At 50.4% G+C, this 26,406-nt stretch overlaps 1 protein-coding gene across 1 annotated transcript in view; it reads right to left on the bottom strand.

The window, feature by feature from the left end:
* XPR1 (xenotropic and polytropic retrovirus receptor 1) overlaps positions 1 to 26,406 on the bottom strand; it is a 150,696-nt gene that overhangs the window by 102,555 nt on the left and 21,735 nt on the right. The window contains exon 2 of the mRNA XM_055123073.1: positions 12,239 to 12,290. Within this exon, the coding sequence (XP_054979048.1) occupies positions 12,239 to 12,290 (52 nt within the window). The remainder of the gene's footprint in view (positions 1 to 12,238; positions 12,291 to 26,406) is intronic.

The raw sequence follows: 26,406 nt of genomic DNA, 5'->3' as shown, positions 1-26,406 counted from the left end.
AGTTTGATAACTAGAGAATCCGCGTGTCCTGCTGGGGAGACTTCCAAGAGGCTGGAGTCACCGGGCCACCCCGTCCTCGCCCCACATCTCAGGGAGCAGTGAAAAACCACGTCCCCAACTGTCCTCGGCAGCACCGAGCTTGCCACTGTGAACCGCCTGGTCTGACGCCGGTAACGCCGCACCTCCAGCGAGTCGGTCCCTCTGTGGCACCCGCGGGCGTCTCTGCGCAGTTTGGGGACCTCGGGCACGGGACTCGGCAGCCGCGACTCATCTGTGCAAGGGTGGGTGAGAGGTGGCGGCAGAGGCCGCGCAGGGAACTGCAGAGGAGCGAGGAGGCCGTGGAGACCAAGAGGGCCAACAAAGGCAGCTCTGCACGGAGCAGAGTGGAGGGAACAAAGAGAGGACGGCACCAGAGCCCGAGGGCCAGCAGGGCTGAGGGAGAGAGGAGCAGGAGAGACAAAGGATGGACAAAGAGGGGGCAGCGGGAGGGTGGACGGGCGGACAAGGCAGGACGGGCGGACAAGGCAGGCAGTGCAGGCACCAGGACACAGGGATCAGCAGAGGGGGAAGAGAGTCCCAGAGATGCTGGGGACAAATGGGACAAACGGGACAGCGGGGAGAGGAGAGAGGAGAGGGGAGAGGGGAGAGGAGAGAGGAGAGAGGAGAGAGGGGAGAGGGGAGAGGGGAGAGGGGAGAGGGGAGTGGGGAGAGGGGAGAGGGGAGAGGAGAGAGGGGAGAGGGGAGAGGGGAGAGGAGAGAGGGGAGAGGGGAGAGGGGACAGTGGGGAGAGGGGACAGCGGGGAGAGGGGACAGCGGGGAGAGGGGAGAGGGGAGAGGGGAGAGGCACTCAGGAAGGGAGGTGAAGGGGCCGAGCTCCCAGCAGGGAGAGGGGAGAGGGGAGAGGGGAGAGGGGAGAGGGGAGAGGAGAGAGGCACTCAGGAAGGGAGGCAAAGGGGCCGAGCTCCCATGGGGAGAGGGGAGAGGGGAGAAGGGAGAAGGGAGAGGGGAGAGGGGAGAGGGGAGAGGGGAGAGGAACTCAGGAAGGGAGGCGAAGGGGCAGAGCTCCCAGCTGCAGCTACGCCACCCGAGGGACAGGGCTGTGCTTCAGTGATCAGTTCCTTCCTTACGGCCCGGACCCCACCGTCTGTCTAGTGGGGTGTGGGAGGGAGCCAGGCACCAGCGTGGCCGTTATTAATGACACGAGCTCTGTGAGGCAGGGGGCCCTTGCCATGGGCAAGCTCCTTCTCCCTGCATCCCGGGAGCACAGAAAATCTACCCTCTCTTCCTTCAAATATGACTTTTTTTTCTTTTTGGGTCACACCCGGCGATGCACAGGGGTTACTCCTGGCTCTGCACTCAGGAATTACCCCTGGCGGTGCTCGGGGGACCCTATGGGATGCTGGGAATCGAATCCGGGTTGGCCGCGTGCAAGGCAAACGCCCTCCCCACTGTGCTCTCGATCCAGCCCCAAATATGACTATTTTCATCGACATATTTCACTGAGTTTTATGGGCATGCGGGGGTCTCTGCTCTAAGCAAGCAATATAACGTGTCAATAATTTTGTTTCTCCTACAAAGGCTGCACCGACATAAATATTGCACACGGGAAGCAATTTCCAGAGAGGAAAGGGATTAAATGTTAATGCGTTGTGTTTTCAGGATCCAGGAGCTGTACCTCCCTCTCAGTCTGCTATAAGGCTAGCATTTGTTTAGAGATTCTTTTTTTTTTAAAGCTTCCCATGGAAATTTCAAAATGTAGAATAACCTCCCACGTCCAATAACCTACCTTCAACTATTTGTATTTTGTCAATATCAACATCACATTTGAACCTTAATAAAACCCCATACATATTCATAACTTGTTTTTATCATTTCAAACGCATTGGATTTCAACCCACTGGACTGCAAATCAATTACTCTAATCATTATGAAATTATTGTGCCATTGTTGAACTACTGCTTCCGGAATGAGAACCTCTTTTTTTTTTTAATCAACCGCCCAGCAACTCTGCATTTCCTTGCTTTCTGGATAACTGGGATTTTCCAAGTATTTTAGAAATACACATTTTCTTCAAATTCTGTTCCGGGACAGTTGTGTTACCACCCAAAGGTCAGAATTATGTTGAAATGTTGAGCTGGAAGAACGTGAAACCATCTCTAAAGAATTTCATTCCTTATGTCACATCACATGCCAAAAAAACCCAAATTCAGAAAGAAAATACGAAATCTAAACGTGTGCCCTGCGTCCTGGGGCTACCTTCTCGCTGTCCCATGCTTCCCGGAGGACACCCCTCGGTAGCTCTCAAGGGTTCCACCTAAAACCAGGACTGCAGAGCGGTCACCTGGGTTTGACCCCCAGCACCGCATGGTCCCCAGAGGTCCCTGGGTAGTCCCTGCCACCAGCCCCAGGCCCCTACCAGGAACCAGGTCAGTTGTCCAAGAATCCCCGGTGGGGACCCCAAGCGTCCTGAGCACTATCTGGGAGACACTAGCTCCTCCCCCACAAAGATTCGGCTCCCACAAAGCCATCACTCTCGTACCACTTCATTTGTGAAATTCTTTGATGATCACTGTGGAGAGAGCGTTCAAAGTCCCCTCTGCGGAGAATGTCTTCATCTGTTTAGCAGGCAATGAGGGAATCAAATGGCCGTCGAAAGGCTGGCTGTAAATCTTAGCCGCCAATCTGAGACAGGCCGTACAGCCTTTTAAATAGGTATCAACCCGTTCTTGCACCAAGATGACAAAGACCCCACACAGGAAGAAAAGAGAATACAAAAATAATAAATCTCGTATAAATTACCTCGTCCTTCCAGTCCTTTGTAAAAGGCAGGCACAAATGTGGCTATTTCATTTTCTCATTAAAATGACCGAAAGATTTCTTTCTGAGTAGCCCGGTAAGAACCAATTTTAAATTGCACAGCAATTGTGGAACAACAGAAACTCTTCTGATACATTTACCAGCGCCGGGGCTGGGCCAGCCATGCCTTGATCCAAAGTGCAGGCATCTCAACCTCAAATAAGATTCATGTGCCTCGGGTGGATATGCAAAATTAATTGCATGTTACAACACACCGATGTAAATTCAATTTCCGTTCCCAGTCTCACTGATGGTGCCGCCCTCCTGTAGTACACAGATAGCGGGTCAATTTCTCAGGCCAGAACCACAGATTGGCACTCGGTCTCCTAGGTGATAAACAGCGTTTCACCTCTCAACCTTCAGTGAAGAGATGAAAATGTAATCCGTATAGGTGAATTCCCCGGCCCACGGCCCACGGCACTAAATCCCAGAGAGCCAGACACGGGCGGATCCCGTGTCCCAGAGCTGTAGTTAATCCTCAGAATCTTCAGGGTTCAGTTTTTCAGCTACATCAGGCACTTTCGGGGGCCCGGGATACCAAGAATCGAAGCATCAGAGGAGGGGCAGGTGCACACAGGAGCACGCAGGGACACGGGAGTGTATACGTTCATTTATAAGTGCACGTAAATGTGTGCACTCCTTTCCCGTGGAGCCCGGGATCACGAGGGGCTGAGGCATAAACCTTGTGTGTGGAAGGTTCCACCGTAGTGCCCAGCACCGCACAGTTCCCCAGGCACTGCTGGGTGCAGACCCAAAGGCCCCTGAGCACCATCAGGGGAGTCCGGGCCCTCACACTGAACTGCCTGCCAACTGGCCAAGAATCCCTGGGAGGGAATCCCCTGGCCTCCTGAGCACTATACTTGGGAGTCGTCCCCAACTCCCCCCCTAAGAGCCTAGAAACTCATGCATGATTCAGTAGCGATATCACTGAAAGGGGCAGCTTCTGGAGGAATGAAGTCATTGGTTACCATGGAGACAATCAAGACTCCTCTGGAAAGATGCTGATTCCAAGTCATAAGCAGAAAATATGAGTGTGCATGTGCGTGTGCGTGTGCGTGTGTGTGTGTGTGTGTGTGAATGTAGGTCACACAGTGCTCAGGGCTTACCCCTGGCTCTGCGGCTCAGGGAAACCTCTGTCCTCACGCACGGGAGGGAAGTTCCCTTGTCCCCTCCGCTTTGCTCTGGCAGACTTTGATCTGACAACTCCCCCCTTGGTCAAAGTTGGAAATTTATTCATCCACAAGGGTGAAAACAACATCACCAGGACTACACCAAATATACTTAAACATACTCTTTAAGAGAACTTAAAACATTCACTAATCGGCCTTGGGAATCTTAGGGCATCAGTCACGTTGCAAGCTGGTATGTGAAAAAGGAATGAAGCCATCGGCACTCTCTCTATAATCTGTGTCCGTGGGCTACCAAGTTAATGAAGAAAAGCTTCTTCTTTTTTTTTTTTTTTTTGCTTTTTGGGTCACACCTGGCAATGCACAGGGGTTATTCCTGCCTCATGCACTCAGGAATTACTCCTGGCGGTGCTCAGGGGACCCTATGGAATGCTGGGAATCGAACCCGGGTCGGCCGTGTGCAAGGCTAATGGCTGGCTGTGCTTCAGCCCTGCATCCAAATTTTTCCAAAGTGAAAAATCGGGGCATGGTTGGGGGAGGGGGGCGTGGAAGAGGGGACAGAAGCGGTTTCCCTTTTTGTTTCCCCCAGGAAGGCCACTGGAACAGTCCAGAAATTCTCATGAAGGGACAGTTTCCGAGCCAGCGGGAGATTGGGCCAGGGGTTAATTGCACTTGCTTTGCAAGCAGCCCGAATCCGGTTCAATCCCCGGCACCCCCCACCCCCATAACAGGCGTGGCCCCAAAAGCAGACCAAGAAGGCCCGTGTGGGAAGCCTCCCGGGGAAACCAGCTGGCCTTTACTCTGTTCGGAACACCGAGGCCTACCGACTGGACAGCTGTGACCCTGCCAGGAGCCACACCTTAATTTTCCACGGGCACCAACCATGTGACATGTGAGGACTCTCGGGAGCAGGGAGATTAGAATGTGAAAGCAAACGTCTCATCTGAGCCTCGGGCTCTGCCTCACAGGGTGGAGTAAGATCGCTGAAGGGCTTTTTCATTGTTCCAGTGCAGATTTAAGGCTAGGGGAGGCCAAACGTGGCCCCCCACCCAGGGGGACCCCCAGCAATTTCAAGAGCTCCCTTATCGGTGAAGAATCTTCGCACAGTGATAAAGGAGCCCGGGGCTGTCATATTGAGGGCTCAGGGTGTCATGAGGCCCTGGAAGAGGAGACAGGGGTTCTCTGCTCAGAATTTCCGGGGCACTTCGGTCCTGCCCTCTGGTCCCCAGAACTCTGAGAAAATGAACTGCCCCGATTCTAGCCTGCACTGAGCATTACAGCAGCCAGGGGGTCCCCACAGAAAGGGGCAGCGCGTCTTTCCATCACAGCCGGCCCAGCCTGGCCTCACGGTCAGGTCACCGACGCTCTCAGTCACCCAAGTACTGTGACTCTGCTAATTATTACAGCACCTCACTCCCTTTGCACACGGGGATGGCTTTTGCCGGGAACCACCCTCTGATCCGCTCACGGCCCTTCGTTCTTCCTCGGCACAAAGAAACAAAGGCGGCAGAGAGGAATTTCCCTTCCTTTCAACTCGAGCCGCTCTGACCTTTCATAATTGTCCCACTTTTCTCTTCGCTAGGATGGGAATTCTCTCTGAAACCTGCAGATTCAATTATCAGGGTATGTTATCTTTTCCCCGGTGGTAAGGCAGTATTTCCCAGAGCCTTTTCTGCTCATTGATTTATTTGTCTTGTCATCATCCCATCCCGAGTTCATGACCTTCCCCTCAAACTTACCAATAAAAACAGAAACGGTGTTGTGATACTCAACACGGTGTTGGGTAACACTGGGATGTCCTTGCTCCTCCCGCAGGGAGTTTAAGGTTGACGGAGCCACTGCCACAACGTGCAACTGAGGCACGCCCAATTCCATCAGGCACTAATAATCCTATATTGCTTTCTCTTTCCTTTGTGTCATTTGCGTGGTTTATTGAACATCGTCCTTTTTGTACAGACACAGAAAGACAGTTGATGCTGTGCTATGTAACACGGGAGTTAACGGACTCCAAATTAATATTTACTTTTGGGCATCCGTCATATTTACTTGACTTAAGCCTCAGCTGCCCTTAGTTCCTAGCACTCCAAGAGGGTCCCGACGAGGAACTGGATGGACCCAGGACAAGCTGTGATCAAAATGACCCTGGCATCAAAATGGGCCAGGTCAAAAGCCACATACTTAACTATAAGAGCACGGTCATGGACAAACTCTGTCATAACCCAAAAAGAAGTAACTGAATAAGGACCCTGCTGGGAGCCACACCTTAATTTTCTAACCTGCTGGGGTTAGGAAAGATGAACCTGGCCTGAGGACTGGTCTGGGATATACAGCGAGATGTCCCCAGGAAGAGCCAACCTTTATGCTTAATAGATCTCTCACTGTGTTCATATAAAATGACACTGCTAGAAATATTATACAAAGTAAACTTACTATGACTGTTTAAATGGATTACCAGCTGAGGAAAGGAGAAAGCAACCCTGGATGGAATCCTGCCCTTGGCGGATCTCCTAGTAATTGGAGTGCTGAACCCTGAGATGAGATTTTGAGTTAATCTCCTGAAGGAGTGGCCTTGCCTCTCTCTGTGTTATGATGACGCTCAACCCCACCGCTGTATCCCCGCCCTCCTGATTTCTATGTCACTACGCTCTAAGGGATAGGAAGAGACGAGACGCTGGGGTGAGAGAGAACAGAACTACTCTGGGAGGGGACTCTGGACCGGACTCGGGAAAGAGATGCTGAGAGGGAGATGCAGAGAGGGAGATGCTGAGAGAGAAAGAGGTGCTGAGAGAGAAAGAGATGCTGAGAGAAAGAGATGCTGAGAGGGAGATGCTGAGAGAGAAAGAGATGCTGAGAGAGAGAGATGCTGAGAGAGAGATGCTGAGAGGGAGATGCTGAGAGGGAGATGCTGAGAGAAAGAGATGCTGAGAGAGAGAGAGAGATGCTGAGAGAGAGATGCTGAGAGGGAGATGAAGACGAGATGCTGGGACTAGAAGCTGAGGAATAGATGCTGAGGAAGAGACGCTGAAGGCAAGACTAGGATGATGGGATTCTCATGACTGGGACTACGACCAAAACTACGCCGCAAAGGGAGAGACTGGACCATCCGCCCATCGTCTGGCCTGGGGAGGCGGCTCTTGACTATCGAATGCCACCAACACGTCCCACCTGTGCGGGTCCTTCTTCTTTTAGAAACTTACAACACAGGGATTTCATCTGCTCTTTCCAATTAAAAAAAAAAAAAATGCAATCACTGAAAACAAATACTCTGTAATGGGAGCGGGGGGGGGGGGGGGGCTCAGAGTGCTAACACAGGGATTCAGGCTCTGGCCTTGCACAGTCGAACCCAGTATATCCCCAGCACCACATATAGTCCCCTGAGCACCACCAGGAATGAACCCTGAGCACAGAGCCAGGAGTCAGCCCTGAGCACAGAACTAGGAATCAGCCTGAGCACCGCCAGGAGTGATCCCTGAGCACAGAGCCAGGAGTGATCCCTGAGCACAGAGCCAGGAGTGATCCCTGAGCACAGAGCCGGGAGTCAGCCCTGAGCACAGAGCCGGGAGTCAGCCCTGAGCACAGAGCCAGGAGTCAGCCCTGAGCACAGAGCCAGGAGTGATCCCTGAGCACAGAGCCAGGAGTCAGGCCTGAGCACAGAGCCACGAATGAGCCCTGAGCACCACCAGGAGTGATCTCTGAGCACAGAGCCAGGAGTCAGCCCTGAGCCGCACCCAGTGAGGCCCCCCAAAGCGAAGACAAACAAACCAAAATATTCCGTACTGTCCCCAAGATAGGATTCTAAGCCCGTGTTCAAAACCACTTTCTTTCTCGCTTCTTTGCTCAGAGTAGAATCCGACTCTCCTCGCCTACTCTTCCTGCTTCCCGCCAGGTCCAGTCTCTCTGTCACGGGTCTCTTCACCGCGACGGCCCTGCTGTGGCTGATCCGAAGGCACAGCTTCCCACTGGGGACTCAGGCTGAGGTCAGTGACACCTTTCAAGGCCACAGGCGTTGATTTTTGAAGGTGCTGTTTGCTGCCCCCAGTAAACACGCATCCTGCGCCAGTGTAAACAGGACCCCCAGGACACACCCTCGTCAGTCAGGAATCCTCCCCCCGGCCTCGGGGAGGGCTGGATGGCCCTAACTGAAGCCACTTGTAATCTCCCTAGTCCAAAGAGTCATCACATGTCACGTGATGTCCACGGATAATTAGGGTGTGGCTCCTGGCAGGGTCAAAGCTGTCCAACAGATAGGTCTCAGCGTCCAGCACAGAGTAAAGGCCAGCTTGCTTGCCCGAGCGACCCGGGTTCGATCCCCGGCATCCCGTACGGTCCCCTGAGCCCACCAGGAGCGATCCCTGAGCACAGAGAGAGGTGTCAGCCCTGAGCGGCGAATCAGGCCGAGTCCCTGACAAAAGACTCCAAACGCTACTATTCCGAGGTCAAGAGGCAGGTTATTTGTCTCAGAGATAATCCCACAAGGTAACAGAGGGGCAACGGGGGGGGGGGGGGGGCGGGGGGGGGGGCGGGGAGAGACCTGAGAGTCTAAGGTGACCCAAGTAACGCCGTGTGAGCTCAGGGACCTGGTGGTGGCCGACGTGAGCAAGGAAGAGCTCCAGGAACTGCAGAAGCGCAGCCCCCTCCCACCCCTGGAGCTGACAGTTCACATCTGTGCCGACAACAAAGACGGGAAGACAGAGGTGGGGGGGGCGGGGGAACCGGTGCCCAGGTGGACTCTGTCCATCCGGGCGTATAATCGAGATGAATAATTTACCAGCATACTTTCATCTTCAGTGCCACGGAGAGCTGAATCCTACGGTGCTTGGGGAGGTGGGAGCACATCTGCCAGCCCAGCAGCCGGGCAGAGGGAAGCGAGACACGAACAATCCCCCCAGAACCCGCTGCCGGGGCTGGGGGAGCCGCGGAGGGTGCAAAGACATGGGAGGAGAGCGGGGGCCAGTGCAGCGGCAGCGACTTCAATGTGTCTCTTCATTCCACCCTAGGAGTGGGGGTACCCCTGGGCCCCAACTAACACTGCCCATGTCCACCCCGCCCCCCATCAAAGGGAATAGCTTAGAAGCGAGTGAGATGCAAAACGGGAAAAGAAAACAGTCGGCGCCTCCTTCGGTCTTCCCAGTCCCAAGGAAGCTGACATCGGCTTCTGAGCAGCTGTTTATACAAATAATCCTCGAATAATCCACCTACTTCCTCCCAAATCTAGGCCCATTTAATCTTTTAGAAGAAAGCATTTCAAACATGCAAAAACAGAAGAACTGGCCAGGTGGCTTTCAAAGACTACAGTGTCACGAATAGCTTTGCAAAAGGGATCTCTCGGCAAAGGAAATGCTGGGTAACACTGGTTTGCCCTTGCTCCTCCCGCGGGGAGCTGAGTTTACTGAGTTATCCCCATCACAGTGCTCCGGAGGCACTCCCAATTCCATCAGGCACTCCTCATCCTAATTGTTTTTCTCTCCCCTTCATGTCTTTTGCGTGGTTCAGCAATGTCCTTTTTGTATAGACACAGAAAGACAACTGATGCTCTGCTTTTGTAACATGAGAGATGACTCCAAATAATATTTACACCTGGGCATCCACCATATTTACTTGAGTTAAGCCTCAGTTGCCTTTACTTCCTAATATCCCCAAAAGGAGGGTCCCAGCGAGAGACTTGGATGGACCTAGGGCAAGCCATAAGCTATCTTGGCACCGAAAAGGGGCAGGCTAAGTGCCAGAAGATAGTAAGTTAAGAGCATGGTCATGGAACAAACTCTGTCATAACCCTAAAAGAAGTAACTGAATAAGGACCCTGTTGGAGGTATGAAAGAACAACCTGGCCTGAGCACTGTGGTCTGGGATATATAGCGAGATGTCCCCAGGAAGAGCCGCCCTTTAAGCTTAACAGATCTCTTACTGTGCCCATACAAAATGACCAACATAAATGGATCACTGTCGAAGGAACGGAGAAAGCATTGGTCCTTAGATAGGATCCCGCCCCTGAGGAGATCTCCTGGTAATCTAGAGTGCTGTACCCCCAGATGAGATTGTGTCCTTGAGTCAATCTCCTGGAAGAACTTCTCCTGAAGGAGGGGCTCGACCTCTTTTCATCGTTATGATAATCTTTCCTACCCTTCACGGTTCTATATAACTAATGCTGTGAGACTTGGATTAATGGTCGGTGACTACCAACCAGACAGATGACAGACATCATTCGTCTCTGGGGAGGTGGCTCTCGGCCACCTGAAGTCACAGGAACTCTAGCGGTCCTCAAATAACACCGTGTCTCAAAAACAAGGATTTAGAATCTGCTTCTCTCCTCATTAGGAAAAAAAAAAAAATGCTAACTGGACCCCCTCAGTCTAAACAGATTAATCCACAGTGTCAGCATTTAATAATAAGACACTTGACCCACAGGTAAAATCCTGCATCTGGAGATTATGAGAAGTTTCGGTCAGGGAGACAGCTAAGCTGGCCAGGGCACATGCTTTACATGCCATGCCTGAGGGCTGGGTTAAATCCTGGCACTGCGTACTGCTCTGAGCACTGCCAGGATCAACCCCCAAGTAACAGAGTAACCCAGAGCACTGCTGGGAGAGGCCCAGAAACAAACCAGAAAAAAATGTTGACTTATCAGAAGAAATTAAAATATAAAATTTACTTCTTTGGGGGCCAGGGAGCTAGGACAGCGGGAGAGGCGCTGATCTTGCATGCAGCCAACCCAGGTCTAGCAGATGGTCCCCCGAAGCCCTCCAGGAGGGATCCTTGAGCACAGAGACAAGAGTAAGCCCTGAAGACCACCAGGTGTGGCCGAAAAACTGAATGAATTTATTCTTTTCTTGGGGAGGGGAGGGTTAAAATATTATTTGGCTTCAAGGAAGATTAAGGGAAGTGACTCAATTTTATTCCTTTTTTTTTTTTTTTGGTTTTTTGGGTCACACCTGGCGATGCACAGGGGTTACTCCTGGCTCTGCACTCAGGAATTACTCCTGGCGGTGCTCAGGGGACCATATGGGATGCTGGGATTTGAACCCCGGTCGGCCGCGTGCAAGGAAAACGCCCTCCCCACTATGCTATCACTCCAGCCCCCTCAATTTTATTCCTAATCACTGATGTCCTCAGTTAATATGTGAAGTATGGACCGGTCTTAAATTTCAGGCTTAAAATGAGTTTTTGAAAAATTGAAATCTCTGGCTTTAGAGCACTCAGTCTCAGGAGACCAAACCAATGAAAAAACATAACGTATCAGAAGGTGCTACTGACGAATGAAACAGGGCGATGTACTGTGAGTGACCAGAGGCCACATCCAAGCAGGGATCCAGAAGGCCCTTTGAAGGGCACCATCTGGGAAAGAGCAGATGAGTCATGTCATGGAAGGGCCAAGTCCCGATGTCCCCACTGCGAGAACAAGCAGGACCTGCCTGGGGACAGAGGACAGGCAAGGCAGATAACTGCGGGGACAGCTGGGCCTGCGGGAGGTCACGGCAGACGGGCCCAGTGAACGCACACACCCCAACACACACGTCCAAGTTCCTCATGGGACAAGCGAACACACACACGAGCAACACACACACGTCTGGGCGGGAGGGTTTGAGTCTGGGGGCAGGAGAGAGAGAGGACAGGGAAGGCCAACCCTGCTCCAGTCCCCAGCACTGCACACTGTCCCCTGAGCACTGCCAGGAGTGACCCAGCTACGAGGAAGCCGTGAGCAGCCCAGGTGCACGCACGCGCGCGCACGCACACACACACACACACACACACACACACACACACACACACCGTACCAAGAACTCTGTCCTTCAGCCTGAGTGATCCAGCTACGAGGAAGCCGTGAGCATCCCAGGTGCGCACCCCCCCCATACACACACACACACACAAACACCCCCCCCAAGAACTCTGTCCCTCAGCCTGAGTGACCCAGCTACAAGGAAGCCGTGAATATCCCAGGTGTGCACCCCCCCCATACACACACACACACACACACACACGCGCACGCATGCACGCACACACCCCAAAGAACTGTCTCTAAGCCTGATTCGATCTCTCTGATTCACAGTGTCAAAGCGATTTCAGGATAGAGTAGAGCTTCACCCTGGGGTAAATGTGAACTAAACAAAACAACAAAAAAAATGTAACCGAAACATAATTCTATCGTCAGAAGAAGACACGGAGGGCCTGGTGTCACAGAAGCTTTATACTCTGCAGCTTCACATGCCTTTCGTTAAGAAGACTGGTGTGAGCCAACGTGGGGACTCCACGCGTCTTACCTTCCACAGAGGGCGCCTGGTCCTGCGCTGAGTACAGCATATCCTTGAAGGCCTGCGGGAAACAGACACGGGAAGCCGTGAGTCACTGACACTGGAAAGCAGTCAGACCTAACGATTTCTTTTTCCAATTTCCTGGCAATGGTGACATCTGGGTCTCCCGGCATAAAGATCCCAACAGTGCACTTGGGGCAGTCCCGTGGCCGGACATGACCAGGGGGCTGGGATAACCCGGGACAGCGAGACACCCGACAATGTGGGAGAAACGGCTGGTGACAGCAATAACGAAAGGTGCCAGCCGACACCCACACAGAAACCTTTGGGGGAGACCCTGATTAGTGAACCCCAGGTTTCTAGGGCATATTTAAGCCGAACCTCACACTCACCAAGCATTCACTCTTAACTGTTTGGGAACAAAAGGACAGATAACCGAGTTATAGGACCTTGTTGTTTAAGAAAAATGTGCCACTGGGGCTAGAACGATAGCACAGTGGGGAGGGTGTTTGCCTTGCGCACGGCTGACCCAGGTTCAATTCCCAGCATCCCATAGGGTCCCCCGAGCACCGCCAGGAGTAATTCCTGAGTGCATGAGCCAGGAGGAACCCCTGAGTATCGCCGGGTGTGACCCAAAAAGCAACAACAACAACAACAAAAAAAAGAGAGAGAGAGAAACGTGCTACTGAAAGTTCCTTGTCCAAGTCTTACTAACTTCCCCACGCAAAAAGAACATCCCCAGACTCCATCTGAGAACGGGGATGCATAAAATTGCTACTGCAGCTATATTTCCAATAGGCTGCACTGATAAAAAAAATTAGATTTTTCTCCCGTTCTTACAAAGGCATTATAAACCACTGAGTGATCATAGAAAAATGAGTTTTCTGTTACACACTTTGGCAGTCTTGTCATCAGCTTTAGTGCTGCTCTTGAAAAGGGGCCAGAGCACACCGCGGACCCGGGTTCAATTCCCAGAACCCCCTGTGGTCTTCCGAGCCCCGCCAGGAGTGACCCTGAGTGCAGAGCCAGGCGTCAGCCCTGAGCATCGCTCCCCACGGCCCCACCCCCCAGAAGAGAAAAGTTTTGGCTTTGTTGTGCTGAGCTTCTCAAAGGAAAAACGTGTCATAAACTATGTGAACAGGAAAGTAAGTCCAGAGGGTTTTTTTTTCAAACATCAGAAGGGTTTTGAATTTACAGGCTGCGACTTGATATCCAAACCCTTCACATGCTCTCCCACTGTCTCTTGTAAGAGTCGCCAGGCCCAGAGGGACGGAGGACCTGACACGGAGCAGCAGTGGGAAGCCCGCGGTCATGAGTTCCAGTGCCCGGGGTCCGACCCACGTGGCTCAGCTCTCTGTGATTGTGACCAGTGTGCCCAGACAGGGGTGCGACTGCCCCCGAGCCCCTACCTCAGGCACCACAACCAAGAGAGGCATGAGAATGTCACAGCCAGAGAGTGCAAGCCCAGGTGAGCACTTGGTGAGCACACAAAGGAGTGGGAATGCTCAGCGAGCACTGTTGCCTCACACCAGCAGGACAGCCTGAGGGCAGGAGACCCCCGTCACCACCACGGCTGGGTCTGGGCGCAGGACAAGCCAACGGGGCATGGGCAGATGCCCGTGACGGCAACACCAATGCCGATGAAGGGACAACGGAGGCACGGGGGAGGGAGGAGAAACGCCTAAGGTTGGCGGGGGGGGGGGGGGGGGAAAGGCAGCAGCGTGAGACTCAAATATCTGAATGAAGAGCTTCCACTTCTGAAATATTCTGTAATCTGTATAATTATTATTATTTTTTGTTTGCTTGCTTTTTGGGTCCTACCCGGCGATGCTCAGGGCTGACTCCTGGCTCCGCACTCAGGAATTACTCCTGGCGGGGCTCGGGGGGCCCTACGGGATGCCGGGGATCAAACCCAGGTAGGCCGCGTGCAAGGCAAACGCCCTCCCCGCTGTGCTATTGCTCCAGCCCCAACACCAGTACTTCTGATAGAAACCTACAACCTATAGGGGGCCAGATCGACAGTACAGCGGGGCGGGCACTTGTCCTGCACATGGCGGACCCGGGTTTGATTCCTGGCATCTCGTAGGGTCCCCCGAGCACTGCAGGGAGTAATTCCTGAGTGCAGAGCCCGGAGTGACCCCCTCAGTATCGCTCGCTATGACCTGAAGAGTCGACTTCTTAACCCATGGATTCTGGCCACATAACTTTTGAAGAAATGTTTCAACTTTCTTTACAACTTATTATCAGTAAATGTTTGAGTCCGTTTTTATGACCTGTATACCCCAGGGTCACACACGGAAAAAGTTTAGGAAGTCCTGCGCCAATTAACAAGGTCTCAACGCTATTATCTAAGCTTTCTACAACCTATTTATTGGGCAAAATACAATACAGTTCAAAGTTAGCATGCTTATTCAGTAAAACTGCCAATACCAAATTCTTGTTGTTAATTTTTAACAACGCACAGCAGGTCGTTCTTAATCTCCTTTCCAACCAAGATGGGTTTCACAGTCCACCCAGAAGCTAGAAATAAATCCCCGCCCTATCAGCCCACGCGAGTAGCCTCGTTCGTATCGTATTATAGATACTGTCATCCCCATTAATGAGATATCTATGCTATGTTGTTCAAGTCAGCACACTGCAATCTAACTCTGGATAAGCAAACAATAAAACAAACAGACGTCTACGAAGAAGGGCAAGAAGTAGCTGATCTCATAAAGCCGTCAGAATCCCTCCTTAGCACTGCTAATAACTAGATCTGCCTTTTCATGTACAGCAACATTATTTACTGGGACAATTTTTTCTTTCTTTCTTTTTTTTTTAACTCGATTTGAATATCGCGGTTTACCAAGCTGTTCCTATGGCAGTTGTTTTTTTGGGCAGTCCGTGTTTCTGCACCAATGTGACCTTCCCTCAGTTCCCCCACCCCCCTCCCCAGGCATACCCTCACCCCCCCCTTTGGCAGACACAAAATAATTTCTTTGATACTGCTTGTTACAATGACATGGTAGGTGGAATCATCAAAAAAGAGGTCAGGAGAAGAAAGTTTCTGAAAATTGTTCTGTCTCACAATGGGGTTATTATAGTCTTTGTCCAAGGCTCACTGAGCTATTTGAGCCTTCGGTGTTTACCTGACTTTTCTGAAGAAAACAACAAAATACACTTTTGTACATTCTGCAAGGTGTGACTAGTAAGTGCCCTTCTACTGCCCCAGAGAACATCCTCCAATTATTTGTTTGTGGATTTCTACTTCCTCTTCTTGTCTCCCATTAAAAATGTTTCCCCCCCACACACACACCCCAAAAATAGTGGGTCGCCTCTGAATAATAGGCATCTGAGCTGGATTCTGTGGCTCGGCGTTTAGAAATCAATCACTTCCCGATCTCAAAGTGCTAAGGTTGGTTGTAGAAATGGAATGAGGAACCTCAAAAGCAGGCGCTGAGCATTCTCGTGCCCCACATGAAGAAGAATCAGCATTTAGAAAACTCCCTGCTGGGTGGAGGCAGGGCCCAGGTTAGCGTGGGAGAGGCCCGGAACTCGACCCTCAGCACTGCATGGCCTCAGGACCGCCAGGAAAGACCCCGGTGGTCCTACAGTTCTACCCGGCTCGAGCACTGCCAGGAGAGGCTCCTTGGGTCAATGTGTCCTTTTACTTGTTTGGGGGCCACACCCAGCAGTGCTCAAGGGCCAATATGAAGTGCTGGAGACTGAACCTGAGTCGGGGACAAGCAAGGCAAGTGCCGTACCCACTCCAGACACCATTAATGGCTCTTTAAAAAAAAAAAACAAAAAAAACCTTTCTTTCTTTTTTTTTTTATTAGTTTATTTTTAATTAGAGAGTCATCGTGAGGGCACAGTTACAGATCCATACATCTTTGTGCTCATGTTTCCCCCATACAAAGTTCGATAACCCATCCCTTCACCAGTGCCCATTCTCCACCACCAGTAAACCCAACATCCCTCACCCCCTCCCCAGTCCCGTCTCCCCCCACCCCACCCTGCCACTATGGCAGGGAATTCCCTTTTGTTCTCTCTCTCTGATTAGGTGTTGTGGAAAAACCCTTTCTTTCTATTCCCAAATAAATTAACCTTTTTTTAATGCTAGAAACGACCTGCCATGTCAACAAATATTTTATTCTTTTTTTTTTTTGCTTTTTGGGTCACACCTGGCGATGCACAGGGGTTACTCCTGGCTTTGCACTCAGGAATTACCCCTGGCCGTGCTCAGGGGACCCTATGGGATGCTAGGATTTGAACCCGGGTCGGCTGCGTGCAGGGCAAACGCCCTCCCCGCTGTGCTATCGCTCCAGCCCCTAAATATTTTATTCTTAAAATCCAATGTATTACTCACATTCAAGCTAAAACCTAGAATACATTAGAACTGTACACAACTCAAAAATTTTCCTGAAATTTAAAGGTAGCCATCTGCAAAGATAATTCAATAAGCAAAAATGTCTTCAATTGCTATGAAATTTGGTGCATAAATATTGTTACAATTGCTAACAGACTAATTTGAATTCTGTCCTGTTATAGTCACAATTATAGATTTCGGTATACTGACATTCACTGACATGACTTTTAATATTTCTATGTGACTTTCACCCAAATCTTTGGCCTCAGCTACATGTCTGAAACACATTCAGAATGCCTGACATCCAATTCCGTTTCTTCCAAAGCCTGTTCTTCTTGTGTGAGAAGAAACTCTTTCTGTCAGAGTCACTGGACAGGATCCAAATTACAGACTCACAATCTCAATTATCATCTCAGTCATTCAATAAATATTTACTGCGTATCTACTATGTGCCAAGGCCTATTCTAGGAACTGGGGCTACAACATAAGGAAAATTAAAATGCTTACAACGTAATTAAAATTAAAACTGTTGAGTGTAGTTAATATTCTGGGTATTGCGGGGGTGGGGGGTGGGGGGGTGGGGGGGTGGGGGGGAGGGGAACTTTGGGCCCTGGCACTGCTCCAGGCTTAGTCCTGGCTCTGCACTCACGGTCGGTCGTCCCTGGGGGACCATATGGCGTGCCAGGGTCAAGCCAGGACAGATGGCATGGAAGGCAATCGCCATCCCCTTATGCTCTCTCTCCAGTGCTCTGGGGTTGACATTCTCACCACTGCTCTTCTCATGTGAACCGGGTGGTCTGCTAACTCCACAGTCACGTGGTCTTTGATATTCGTGGCCCCCTGGCCCCCTTACCAGCTTTCACAGACCCATTGGCAGGGATCTCTTCTCACGAACTCACCTAACACCCACATCAGTCTCCCGAGAGCCCAGCGGCTGCTACCTGCAGTTCATCTCCCACACTGAGGCAAACCAATCAAACCAACCCCACTCTTACAACCTGACCCTCAAACCACAATGAATGACCGATAAGACATCTCAGATGCGTCGGTATTTCTTCCGTCTCACCTCCCTATCCAAGGACCGATTCCGACACCTACTCCCTCCCACCACCCTTCTCTCCTGTGCACAAGTCACCACCTTTTCCATCGAATTTCCAAACCGCGACTACCTCTCGAGGTCCACTTCAGCACGTGGTCCTGCCTCCTCCAGCTGGTCCTGGCCGTCACCCCGACCTGCGGAGTCCCGTCGGAGTCTACTGGAACCCTCCGAGGCATCTAACAGTGCTGCCGATGTTTTAGCTATTTATCCGTATTATTTGTTCCCTACAAGGCCAGGGTTTCACCTGGCTTATACTTATTTTTCAAAGGCACACCACGAATATTTTTATTCACTTAATGAGCATTTTCTGATGTCTACTCTGGGTGCATCGAGAAATAAATTCCAGGGGCTGGAGCGATAGTACAGTGGGGAGGGCGTTTGCCTTGCACACGGCTGACCCAGGTTCGATTCCCAGTGTCCCGTAGGGTCCCCCGAGCGCCGCCAGAAGTGATTCCTGAGTGCAGAGCCGGGAGTGACCCCTGAGCATCGCCGGGTGTGACCCAAAAAGAAAAAAAAAAGAAAGAAATTCTAAAGAAATAAATGATGAATTAATTAACTTCATCATCATGACACTCTACCCATTTTTCCATAAAATCAGAGGGAAATATATGTGTGTGTGTGTGTGTGTGTGTGTGTGTACCTCTCAGAGAGCCCAGCAATCTACCAAGAGCATTCCACCCACACGAAGAGCCTGGTAAGCTCCCCATGGCGTATTCAATATGCCAAAAACAGTAACAATAACAGGTCTGATTCCCTTGACCCTGAAAGAGCCTCCAATCATTGGGAAAGACCAGTAAGGAGAGGCTGCTAAAATCTCAGGGCTGGGACGAATGAAGACGTTACTGACGCTTGCTCGAGTAAATCGATGAACAACGGGATGACAGTGATACAGTGATACATCATCATGGAACAGGAAGATATATGAATTGATCAATCCTAATACAATAGTTAAATACCTTTAAAAAAAAAACAAAGCACAATGAAATGTAACAGGAGAGGGGATGTGACGGGAAAAGACAACAACAAGTAAAATACAAAGACTGACATGGAAATTTGCACTGAAAAAATTCAAAATTTCCTAGATTTTGAACCCAAGTAAGAGAGCATTAAGTAATGCTAGTAAAAAAAAAAGGGGAGGAGGGGCAGAGTTGGGACCACACCCTGCTATGCTCCCGGCTTATTCCTGGTTCTGTGCTCAGGAATCACCCCTCACAGCATTTTGGGCAACCAGGGCAGGTGCCAGGGATTGAACCCAGGTAGGCCGCCTGCAAGGCAAGTGCCCTACCCGTTCTACTCTCCAGCCCCCAGTAATAATAATAACTTATCTCTACTTTAGACTGGAGCAATAGCACAGCGGGGAGGGCATTTGCCTTGCATGAAGCCGACACAGATTCGATTCCTCCGTCCCTCTCAGAGAGCCCAGCAAGCTACAGAGAGGATCCCGCCCTCACGGCAGAGCCTGGCAAGCACCCTGTGGCATATTCGAGATGCCAAACACAGTCACAACAAGTCTCACCATGGAGACATTATTGGTACCCACTCGAGCAAATCGATGAGCAACAGGATGACAGTGATACAGTGATTTCTACCTTATTAATGATAAGGAACAAATACACACACACACACACACACACACACACACACACACGGTGGGGGATAAAGAAAAGAGACTAGATAAAAACCTTCTGTGGTATCCACTAGGCAACTGAGACAGATGAAGTCAGAGATTTAGTTTGGAAAACGGATCAGATCCAGCACCAAGAATCAGACAGGGGGGAGAGGGGTGTGCAGTGATAGCACAGCACGGAGTGTGTCTGCCTTGCACACTGTTGACCGGGTTCAATCCCCGGAACCCCACTAGGGCCCCCAAGCACCGCCAGGAGTAATTCCTGAGTGCAGAGCCAGGAATAACCCCTGAGCACCGCTGGGTGTGGACCAAAAAGAAAAAAAAAAGACACCAGTCCTGGGTTCATTCTTTGGCACCCCAAAACCCAAAAACCTGTGGGGCTGGGAAGACAGAGCTGCTTCGTACCAGCTGGATCCACAGAACCAGAGGGTGGCCCTGGGGACCTCAAATACTGCCGGGGTGGCACCATGTCCCCACACTGCAGGTCTGGGCAGCACTGCAGCCGGGGGCCCAGTGAGCTGAGACTCACCAGGGATGGTACAGGTGGCCCATATCAGAAAGTGAGACACACTGCGTTGAAAACAGAATCTCCGGGAACACAACAGCACAAACACAACAAACAAAAGGAGCCAGAGTGGTGGCACAAGGGGTAGGGCGCTTGCCTTGCAAGGGGCCGACCAGGGTTCGATCCCCGGCACCACACATGATCCTCCAAGCCTACCAGGGGTTATCCCTGAGCACAGTACCAGGAGTACGCCATGCGGACTGCCGGGTGTGGCCCCAAACCAACCAACTAATCAACCAACCAAATGGATGTATACAGTCACAAAAAGTAAAGGAACATGTCAAGAAGGAAAAAAAATTACACCATCTAAAGTTTCCTGGTGGAGGGGCTGGAGCGATAGCACAGCGGGGAGGGCGTTTGCCTTGCATGCGGCCAACCCAGGTTCGAATCCCAGCATCCCATAGGGTCCCCTGAGCACCACCAGGGGTGATTCCTGAGTGCAGAGCCAGGAGTAACCCCTGTGCATCGCTGGGTGTGACAAAGAAAGAAAGAAGGAAGGAGAGAGAGAGAGAAAGAAAGAAAGAAAGAAAGAAAGAAAGAAAGAAAGAAAGAAAGAAAGAAAGAAAGAAAGAAAGAAAGAAAGAAAGAAAGAAAGAGGAAGGAAGGAAGGAAGGAAGGAAGGAAGGAAGGAAGGAAGGAAGGAAGGAAGAAGGAAAGAAGGAAAGAAAGAAAAAGAAAGAAAGAAAGAAAGAAAGAAAGAAAGAAAGAAAGAAAGAAAGAAAGAAAGAAGGAAAGAAAGAGAAAGAAAGAAGGAAAGAAAGAGAAAGAAAGAAAGAAAGAAAGAAAGAAAGAAAGAAAGAAAGAAAGAAAGAAAGAAAGAAAGAAAGAAAGAAAGAAAGAAAGAAAGAAAGAAAGAAAGAAAGAAAGAAAGAAAGTTGCTTTCCTGGTGGAGACACACCTTCCCTCCCTCCCCCCCGGTCACTGCCGTATTTCTCAAACAGCCGAGAGACACAGAAATAACCTGCGTGTCCGCCTCCAGATGAAGGACGAAAGAGAGAGAGAAGGGACACAGCCCCGCGGTCCGGGAAACACAGCCGGACCTCCAGGAAGCGAGAGAACAGACAGCTGGGTCTCGCTCCCGGGAACTCAGACGGCCGCCGAGGAAACAGGGCACAGAGACTCGGTCCCCAGGGCCCGGCTGGAAGCAATGCGCAGCGTCCTGTCTCGTGACCCCTACTCCGGTGATGGAATGATGCTCACAACCAACGCTCTCCTCTAACTCATTTAATCTGGTGGTCATCAAGCGCCCTCTGGACATTCACGGCGCCGTGTGTGAGTCCTGGAGCAACGGGCGGCAGCTTCCCTTCAGCCCCTGGAAGCCACGTCAAGGACAGAGCTCAAGTCCAGAGGCGCCTGTCAAATGTCAAGGTCGAAAGGTCTAAATTCAGCACATCAGCGAAAGCCTTCAGGGGAAGCTGCTGGAGCTAGGAAAGCTTTTTTAGAACATTGAAGTCAGGGGCTGGAGGGACAGCACAGTGGGGAGGGCGTATGCCTTGCACGCAGCCAACCCGGGTTCGATCCCCGGAATCCCACATGGTCCCCTGAGCATTGCCAGGAGTAATTCCTGACTGCAGAGCCAGGAGTAGCCCCTGTGCATCGTCAGGTGTGAACCAAAAAGAAAAAAAAAAAAAAAGAAAAACTTGAAGTCACACTGCACTGTAATAATCTATGTTTGGGGTGTTGGATCTTAACCCTATTGAGGTCACCCTGCATTATGACCTCAATTTTGGGGTATGCCGTATTAAAAAAACCTTTGGCCCCGCTAATGAGGCCTCACCGCCCCCCTCCCTTCTGGACCCACTGACTGGTCTTATACCCCAAGAGAAGCACTGTTTGATTTAAGCCATGTTTGCTCTCTGCGGAACACCTAGAAGTGAGATCGGACCCGGAGTGTCTTTCTCTGTGCTCAGGGATCACTCCTGACAGTGCTCCAAGGACCCCGTGTGGTACCAGGGATGGAGCTGGGGTCGGCCACGCGAGGCAAGCAGTAATCCCTGTACTACACGGAATCTCAGAGACGGTCGCTTGTAAAGACACAGCATCAGTCTCTATCAGAGAAGAAAACTGGACACGTGGCGTGGAAGGAGGAGCGAGTTAGCTGCGAGGGTTAAACCCGCACTCCCTGAACTACCAAATCGAACAAATCACAGCAGTTTTAACTTGACTGTAGAATATTCCATGTCCAGGCCTCCAGCCGTACCGTGTAGGGGCAGACAAGGGCTTCTATTCTCCCCGTTCACGGTTTTTAAATATGCCCTTTAGGGTTCCCCACCCTTCAACGACATCACAGGCAAGTCTCAGTGCCTTTGAGTCACTTCATTTTTTAAAAAGAGTCCAAAATATCATCTCAAATCCAATTAATAACTTCTTCCTCTTATTCCACTTTGATGCACCATATTAAATATTGTCAAATCAACCCAACTGTTTGGGGGTGTCTAGTAAACATTTGCAGCAAATTTACAAAAACAGAGCTAAAACATTTCACATCGGAGAATTCTTGAAAAGCATCTCGAATATTCCCAAACATCCCGCACAAGTGTGTGTTAAAACTTCCTCCCACCGACATTCCCCATGAACAGCACTGACGCAGGTAAGCCAGCGTCTCTGGGTGAGTCAAAGCAGCAGGAGGGAGGGTGGAAACCCCATTTGGACCCATTTATCTCTTTCCTCTCCCCCAAATCTACTAAAATGACAAGATAAGGAATAAAGAGAAGGATGAAGGAGAACTCGGCCGCTCAGTGGTGTTAGTAAAATGTGTGGGAAACTAACTTTGCGAACAAGCCTGAGATGCTGCCGCTTCGGAAGCAAGAAAGATCATTCTAGTCTCCACATCCCCAGAGAGCAGGACGTGCAAATACCAGGCACTTTACTTTTTTCCCTTTCTAATGTCAGTTTCTACACTGTTGCTGAGAGGGATTCACAACAACACCTTCCCGCCTTCCAGCACCACCTCCTCGCCCATGCCCTGCCCTGTCCCCCAGCCCCCTCACGTGGCATGTTTCCTACTGAACACCAGGTACTTTTTATTTTTGGCGGGGGGAGGTCACACCAGGAAATGCATAGGGGTTCCTCCTGGCTCTGCACTCAGGAATTACCCCTGGCGGTGCTTAGGGGACCCTATGGGATGCTGGGAATCGAACCCGGGTCGGCCACGTGCAAGGCAAAAACCCTCCCTGCTGTGCTATCGCTCCAGCCCCAACACCAGGTACTTTAAAATGTAGTGCAGGAAGCTGGAGTGATAGCACAGCGGGGAAGGCGTTTGCCATGTACGTGGCCGACCTAAGTTCGATCCCCGGCATCCCATAGTGTCCCCCCGAGTACCACCAGGAGTGATTCCTGAGTGCAGAGCCAGGGGTCAGCCCTGAGCATCACCGGGTGTGACTGCCAAACCCTAAATAAATGAACGGTAATACAGAGGTTCCCAAACTTATTTGGCCTACAGTAGCCTTCACAGGGGAAAAAAAAGTTATCATCCAACACACACACACACACACACACACACACACACAGGGAAAAAAATTTATCATCCAACACACACACACAGGGGAAAAAAATTATCATCCAACACACACACACACACACACACAGGGGAGAAAAAATTATCATCCAACACACACACACACACAGGGGAAAAAAAGTTATCATCCAACACACACACACACACGCGCGCACACACACACACACACACACACACACGACTACTGTAGTCCCTGAACGTCCCTGTGAATGTACGAGCAGAAGCACCCACTTGCGGAAGCAGTGAACTGAGGGGGCAGAATCAAGGGTGATTCACTGAGTCAAGCAGGGACCGGGTTCTCCCCGCTTCACACCTGCACACCGCGTCCTCCCGACCCCACACCCAGGAGTCGCTGATCCTGAGGAAACGGGACGCAGGGCGGGACTCCATGCTGAGCAGGGCACAGAGGGAGGAAGAGGGGCCAGACCCGAGGAAGGACGCAGGCTGGTCACGGGGGTCCCTGGCCTCCCTCTGCTTCTTTCCCCATCCAACTCTGCTAACGTCTACGGTGACGCCTGTTTGCCCACCATGAAGGGCCACTGGAACGGTTTCAACGCCCGTTTACCCAGAGCAGGTGTGCTGGCAGTCACGGGCTGTCGGCCTCCGCACAACACATCCGCACGTATTACTTCAAGAACGGCCTTGGGGGAGCACCCCTCACCTCTCGGTAGGAGTATGGCTACGACCAAAAAGACAAGAAAAATAACTACTGGCAAGGATTATATATATTAAAAAGACAAAACAAACAAACAAAAAACCCAGGGAATCCTTATGTACCTCTGGCAGGTGTAAATTGGTGTAGCAGCTGCAGGAAGAAAGTATGGCTTTTTGAAAAAATTAAAAATAGAACAGATGATGCAGTAATTCCATTTGGGTATTTATCCAAGGAAAATGAAAACACTAACTCAAGAAAATCATATATATGTACATATTCGTGCACGCACGCGCGCGCACACACGTACACACACGTACACACACTTTCACTGCAACAATTATACAATACGTAAAAACAACCAAAGTATCCGAAGACACAAAGAAAATGTGATGTGTGTAAAATTAACGGGTATTTCAACCAAAATTAAAGAAATACTACCGGGGCTGGAGCAATAGCACAGCGGGTAGGGCGTTCGCCTTGCACACGGCCAACTTGGGTTCAAATCCCAGCATCCCACACGGTCCCCTGAGCACCGCCAGGAGTGATTCCTGAGTGCAGAGCCAGGAGGAACCCCTGTGCATTGCTGGGTGTGACCCAAAACCAAAACAAAACAAAAATACTACCATATAAAAATATAAAACAACACTGAGAAACCTAAGGGCCTTCTACCAAGCGAAGTCAGAGGCAGACAAACACCATGTGATCTCGCTTTGATGAAGAAACGTGAAAAACCGCAGGAAACAATGGCAGAGCACAAGACCACCGACGCCGAGAAAAGACCAGTGGCTGCCAAAGCGAAGAGTGGGGACAGGAGACACAAATCAGCGAAGGGCTCGAAAGGTACAAATTTCTAATTACAACACATGTAAGTAGAGCCTATAACATATAGTTTAGTGTCTTACCAATTTCTCACCAGAAGTAAAGAATTCTGGAGCCAGACAGAGACACAGGACAGCGGGGAGGGCATTTGCCTTGCATTCAGCCAACCCGGGTTCGATCCCCAGCACCCCATAAGGTCCCCTAAACCCACCAAGAATGAACCCTGAGCACGGGGGTGAAAGTTACCCTTAAGCACAACCAGGTGTGCCCCCCTAAAAAACAGCAAGGCAACAAGAGACTTCTCTTTAGCTTTAGTGACGGTGACTGAAGACTTACTGTAATGGTTATTTCACAGTACATGCAAATATTCCATCTCTGTAACTGATTCTGATGTACAGCAGCAAAAATGACTCATTTTTACCCCAAGGAAAACAGGCATAAATCAGGACTCAAGTAAATCAGACCATGTGGCCCCGTTCCACACTCTGAAGAGTAATTAAGGGCATTTTTAACCTGGAAACTATAAAATGGCAATATTTAACCTTAATCTCGCTGGAAAGCGGGGTCTTTTCTTCAACTGGGGAAGCATATTTGCAACTTTGAAACTACCCAGGAGTTTCAGTGAATCGGAAACAAATCTATTTCTCCTACACCAACAACTTAATGTAATTATCTGATGTTATTTGAGGAAATTGATTTACCAATGGAACCGACATCAAACAAACACGTCAAGATACGGCTAGGATTTTCAACTCCTAGCACTTTTGCCACTTGTCAATATAAATACTCCAGGAAGAGAAAATTGCTAAATGCAATAAAAAGAATTTTGGACTTTGGCTCTTTTCCTTCTCTGACACGGCACCACCATCCAAAGCAGAGTGCAAAGGCCTAAGAATTCCTCCAAACAGGGATCGCTAGGGACGGGAGATGTGTGCTGAGAGTAGACAAAGGACCCAACGTGACGGCCTCTCGGGGTCTGTATTGCAAACCATCATGCCCCAAAGTAGAGAGAGAGTGTGGGGGAGATTGTCTGCCATGGAGGCAGGGGGAGGGCGGGATGGGGGGACATTGGGGACAGGGGTGGTGGGGAATGTGCCCTGGTGGAGGGATGGGGGTTCCATCACTGTATGGCTGACACTCAAACAGGAAAGCATTGTAACAGTACCTCACGGTGATTCAACAACAACAACAACAATAATAATAATAGTAATAATTCCTCCAATGGTGATCTGTTACGTCTGACCCTTGGGGACGTCACCATGGAGCCTGAGCAGAGTCACAAGCAATCCAGTGACCCACGGATCCGAAGAGCTGATGTGGTTAAACAAAAACCCAAACTCTCAAACCTCTGCAGAAAGAATCCTTCCCTCCCTGAGACTGCTTTAGGGTAGTTATGAATCTTTAACTCTTCAATCAAATACTTAATCGGCCATTAACTTGCACTAGAAAATGTCCTTTGGGATTAGTTCCTCTAATAAGGGACAGATTTATGCTCTTCCTATAAACATACAGAAACTAGGAGAAATACAGTCAGAAGCCCAAAGCTG

This window comes from Sorex araneus, chromosome X (genome assembly GCF_027595985.1).
Source record: "Sorex araneus isolate mSorAra2 chromosome X, mSorAra2.pri, whole genome shotgun sequence".
NCBI lineage: Eukaryota > Metazoa > Chordata > Mammalia > Eulipotyphla > Soricidae > Sorex > Sorex araneus.
The sequence above is the reverse complement of the archived record's forward strand: the minus strand, read 5'-3'. Positions and strand labels throughout refer to the sequence as shown.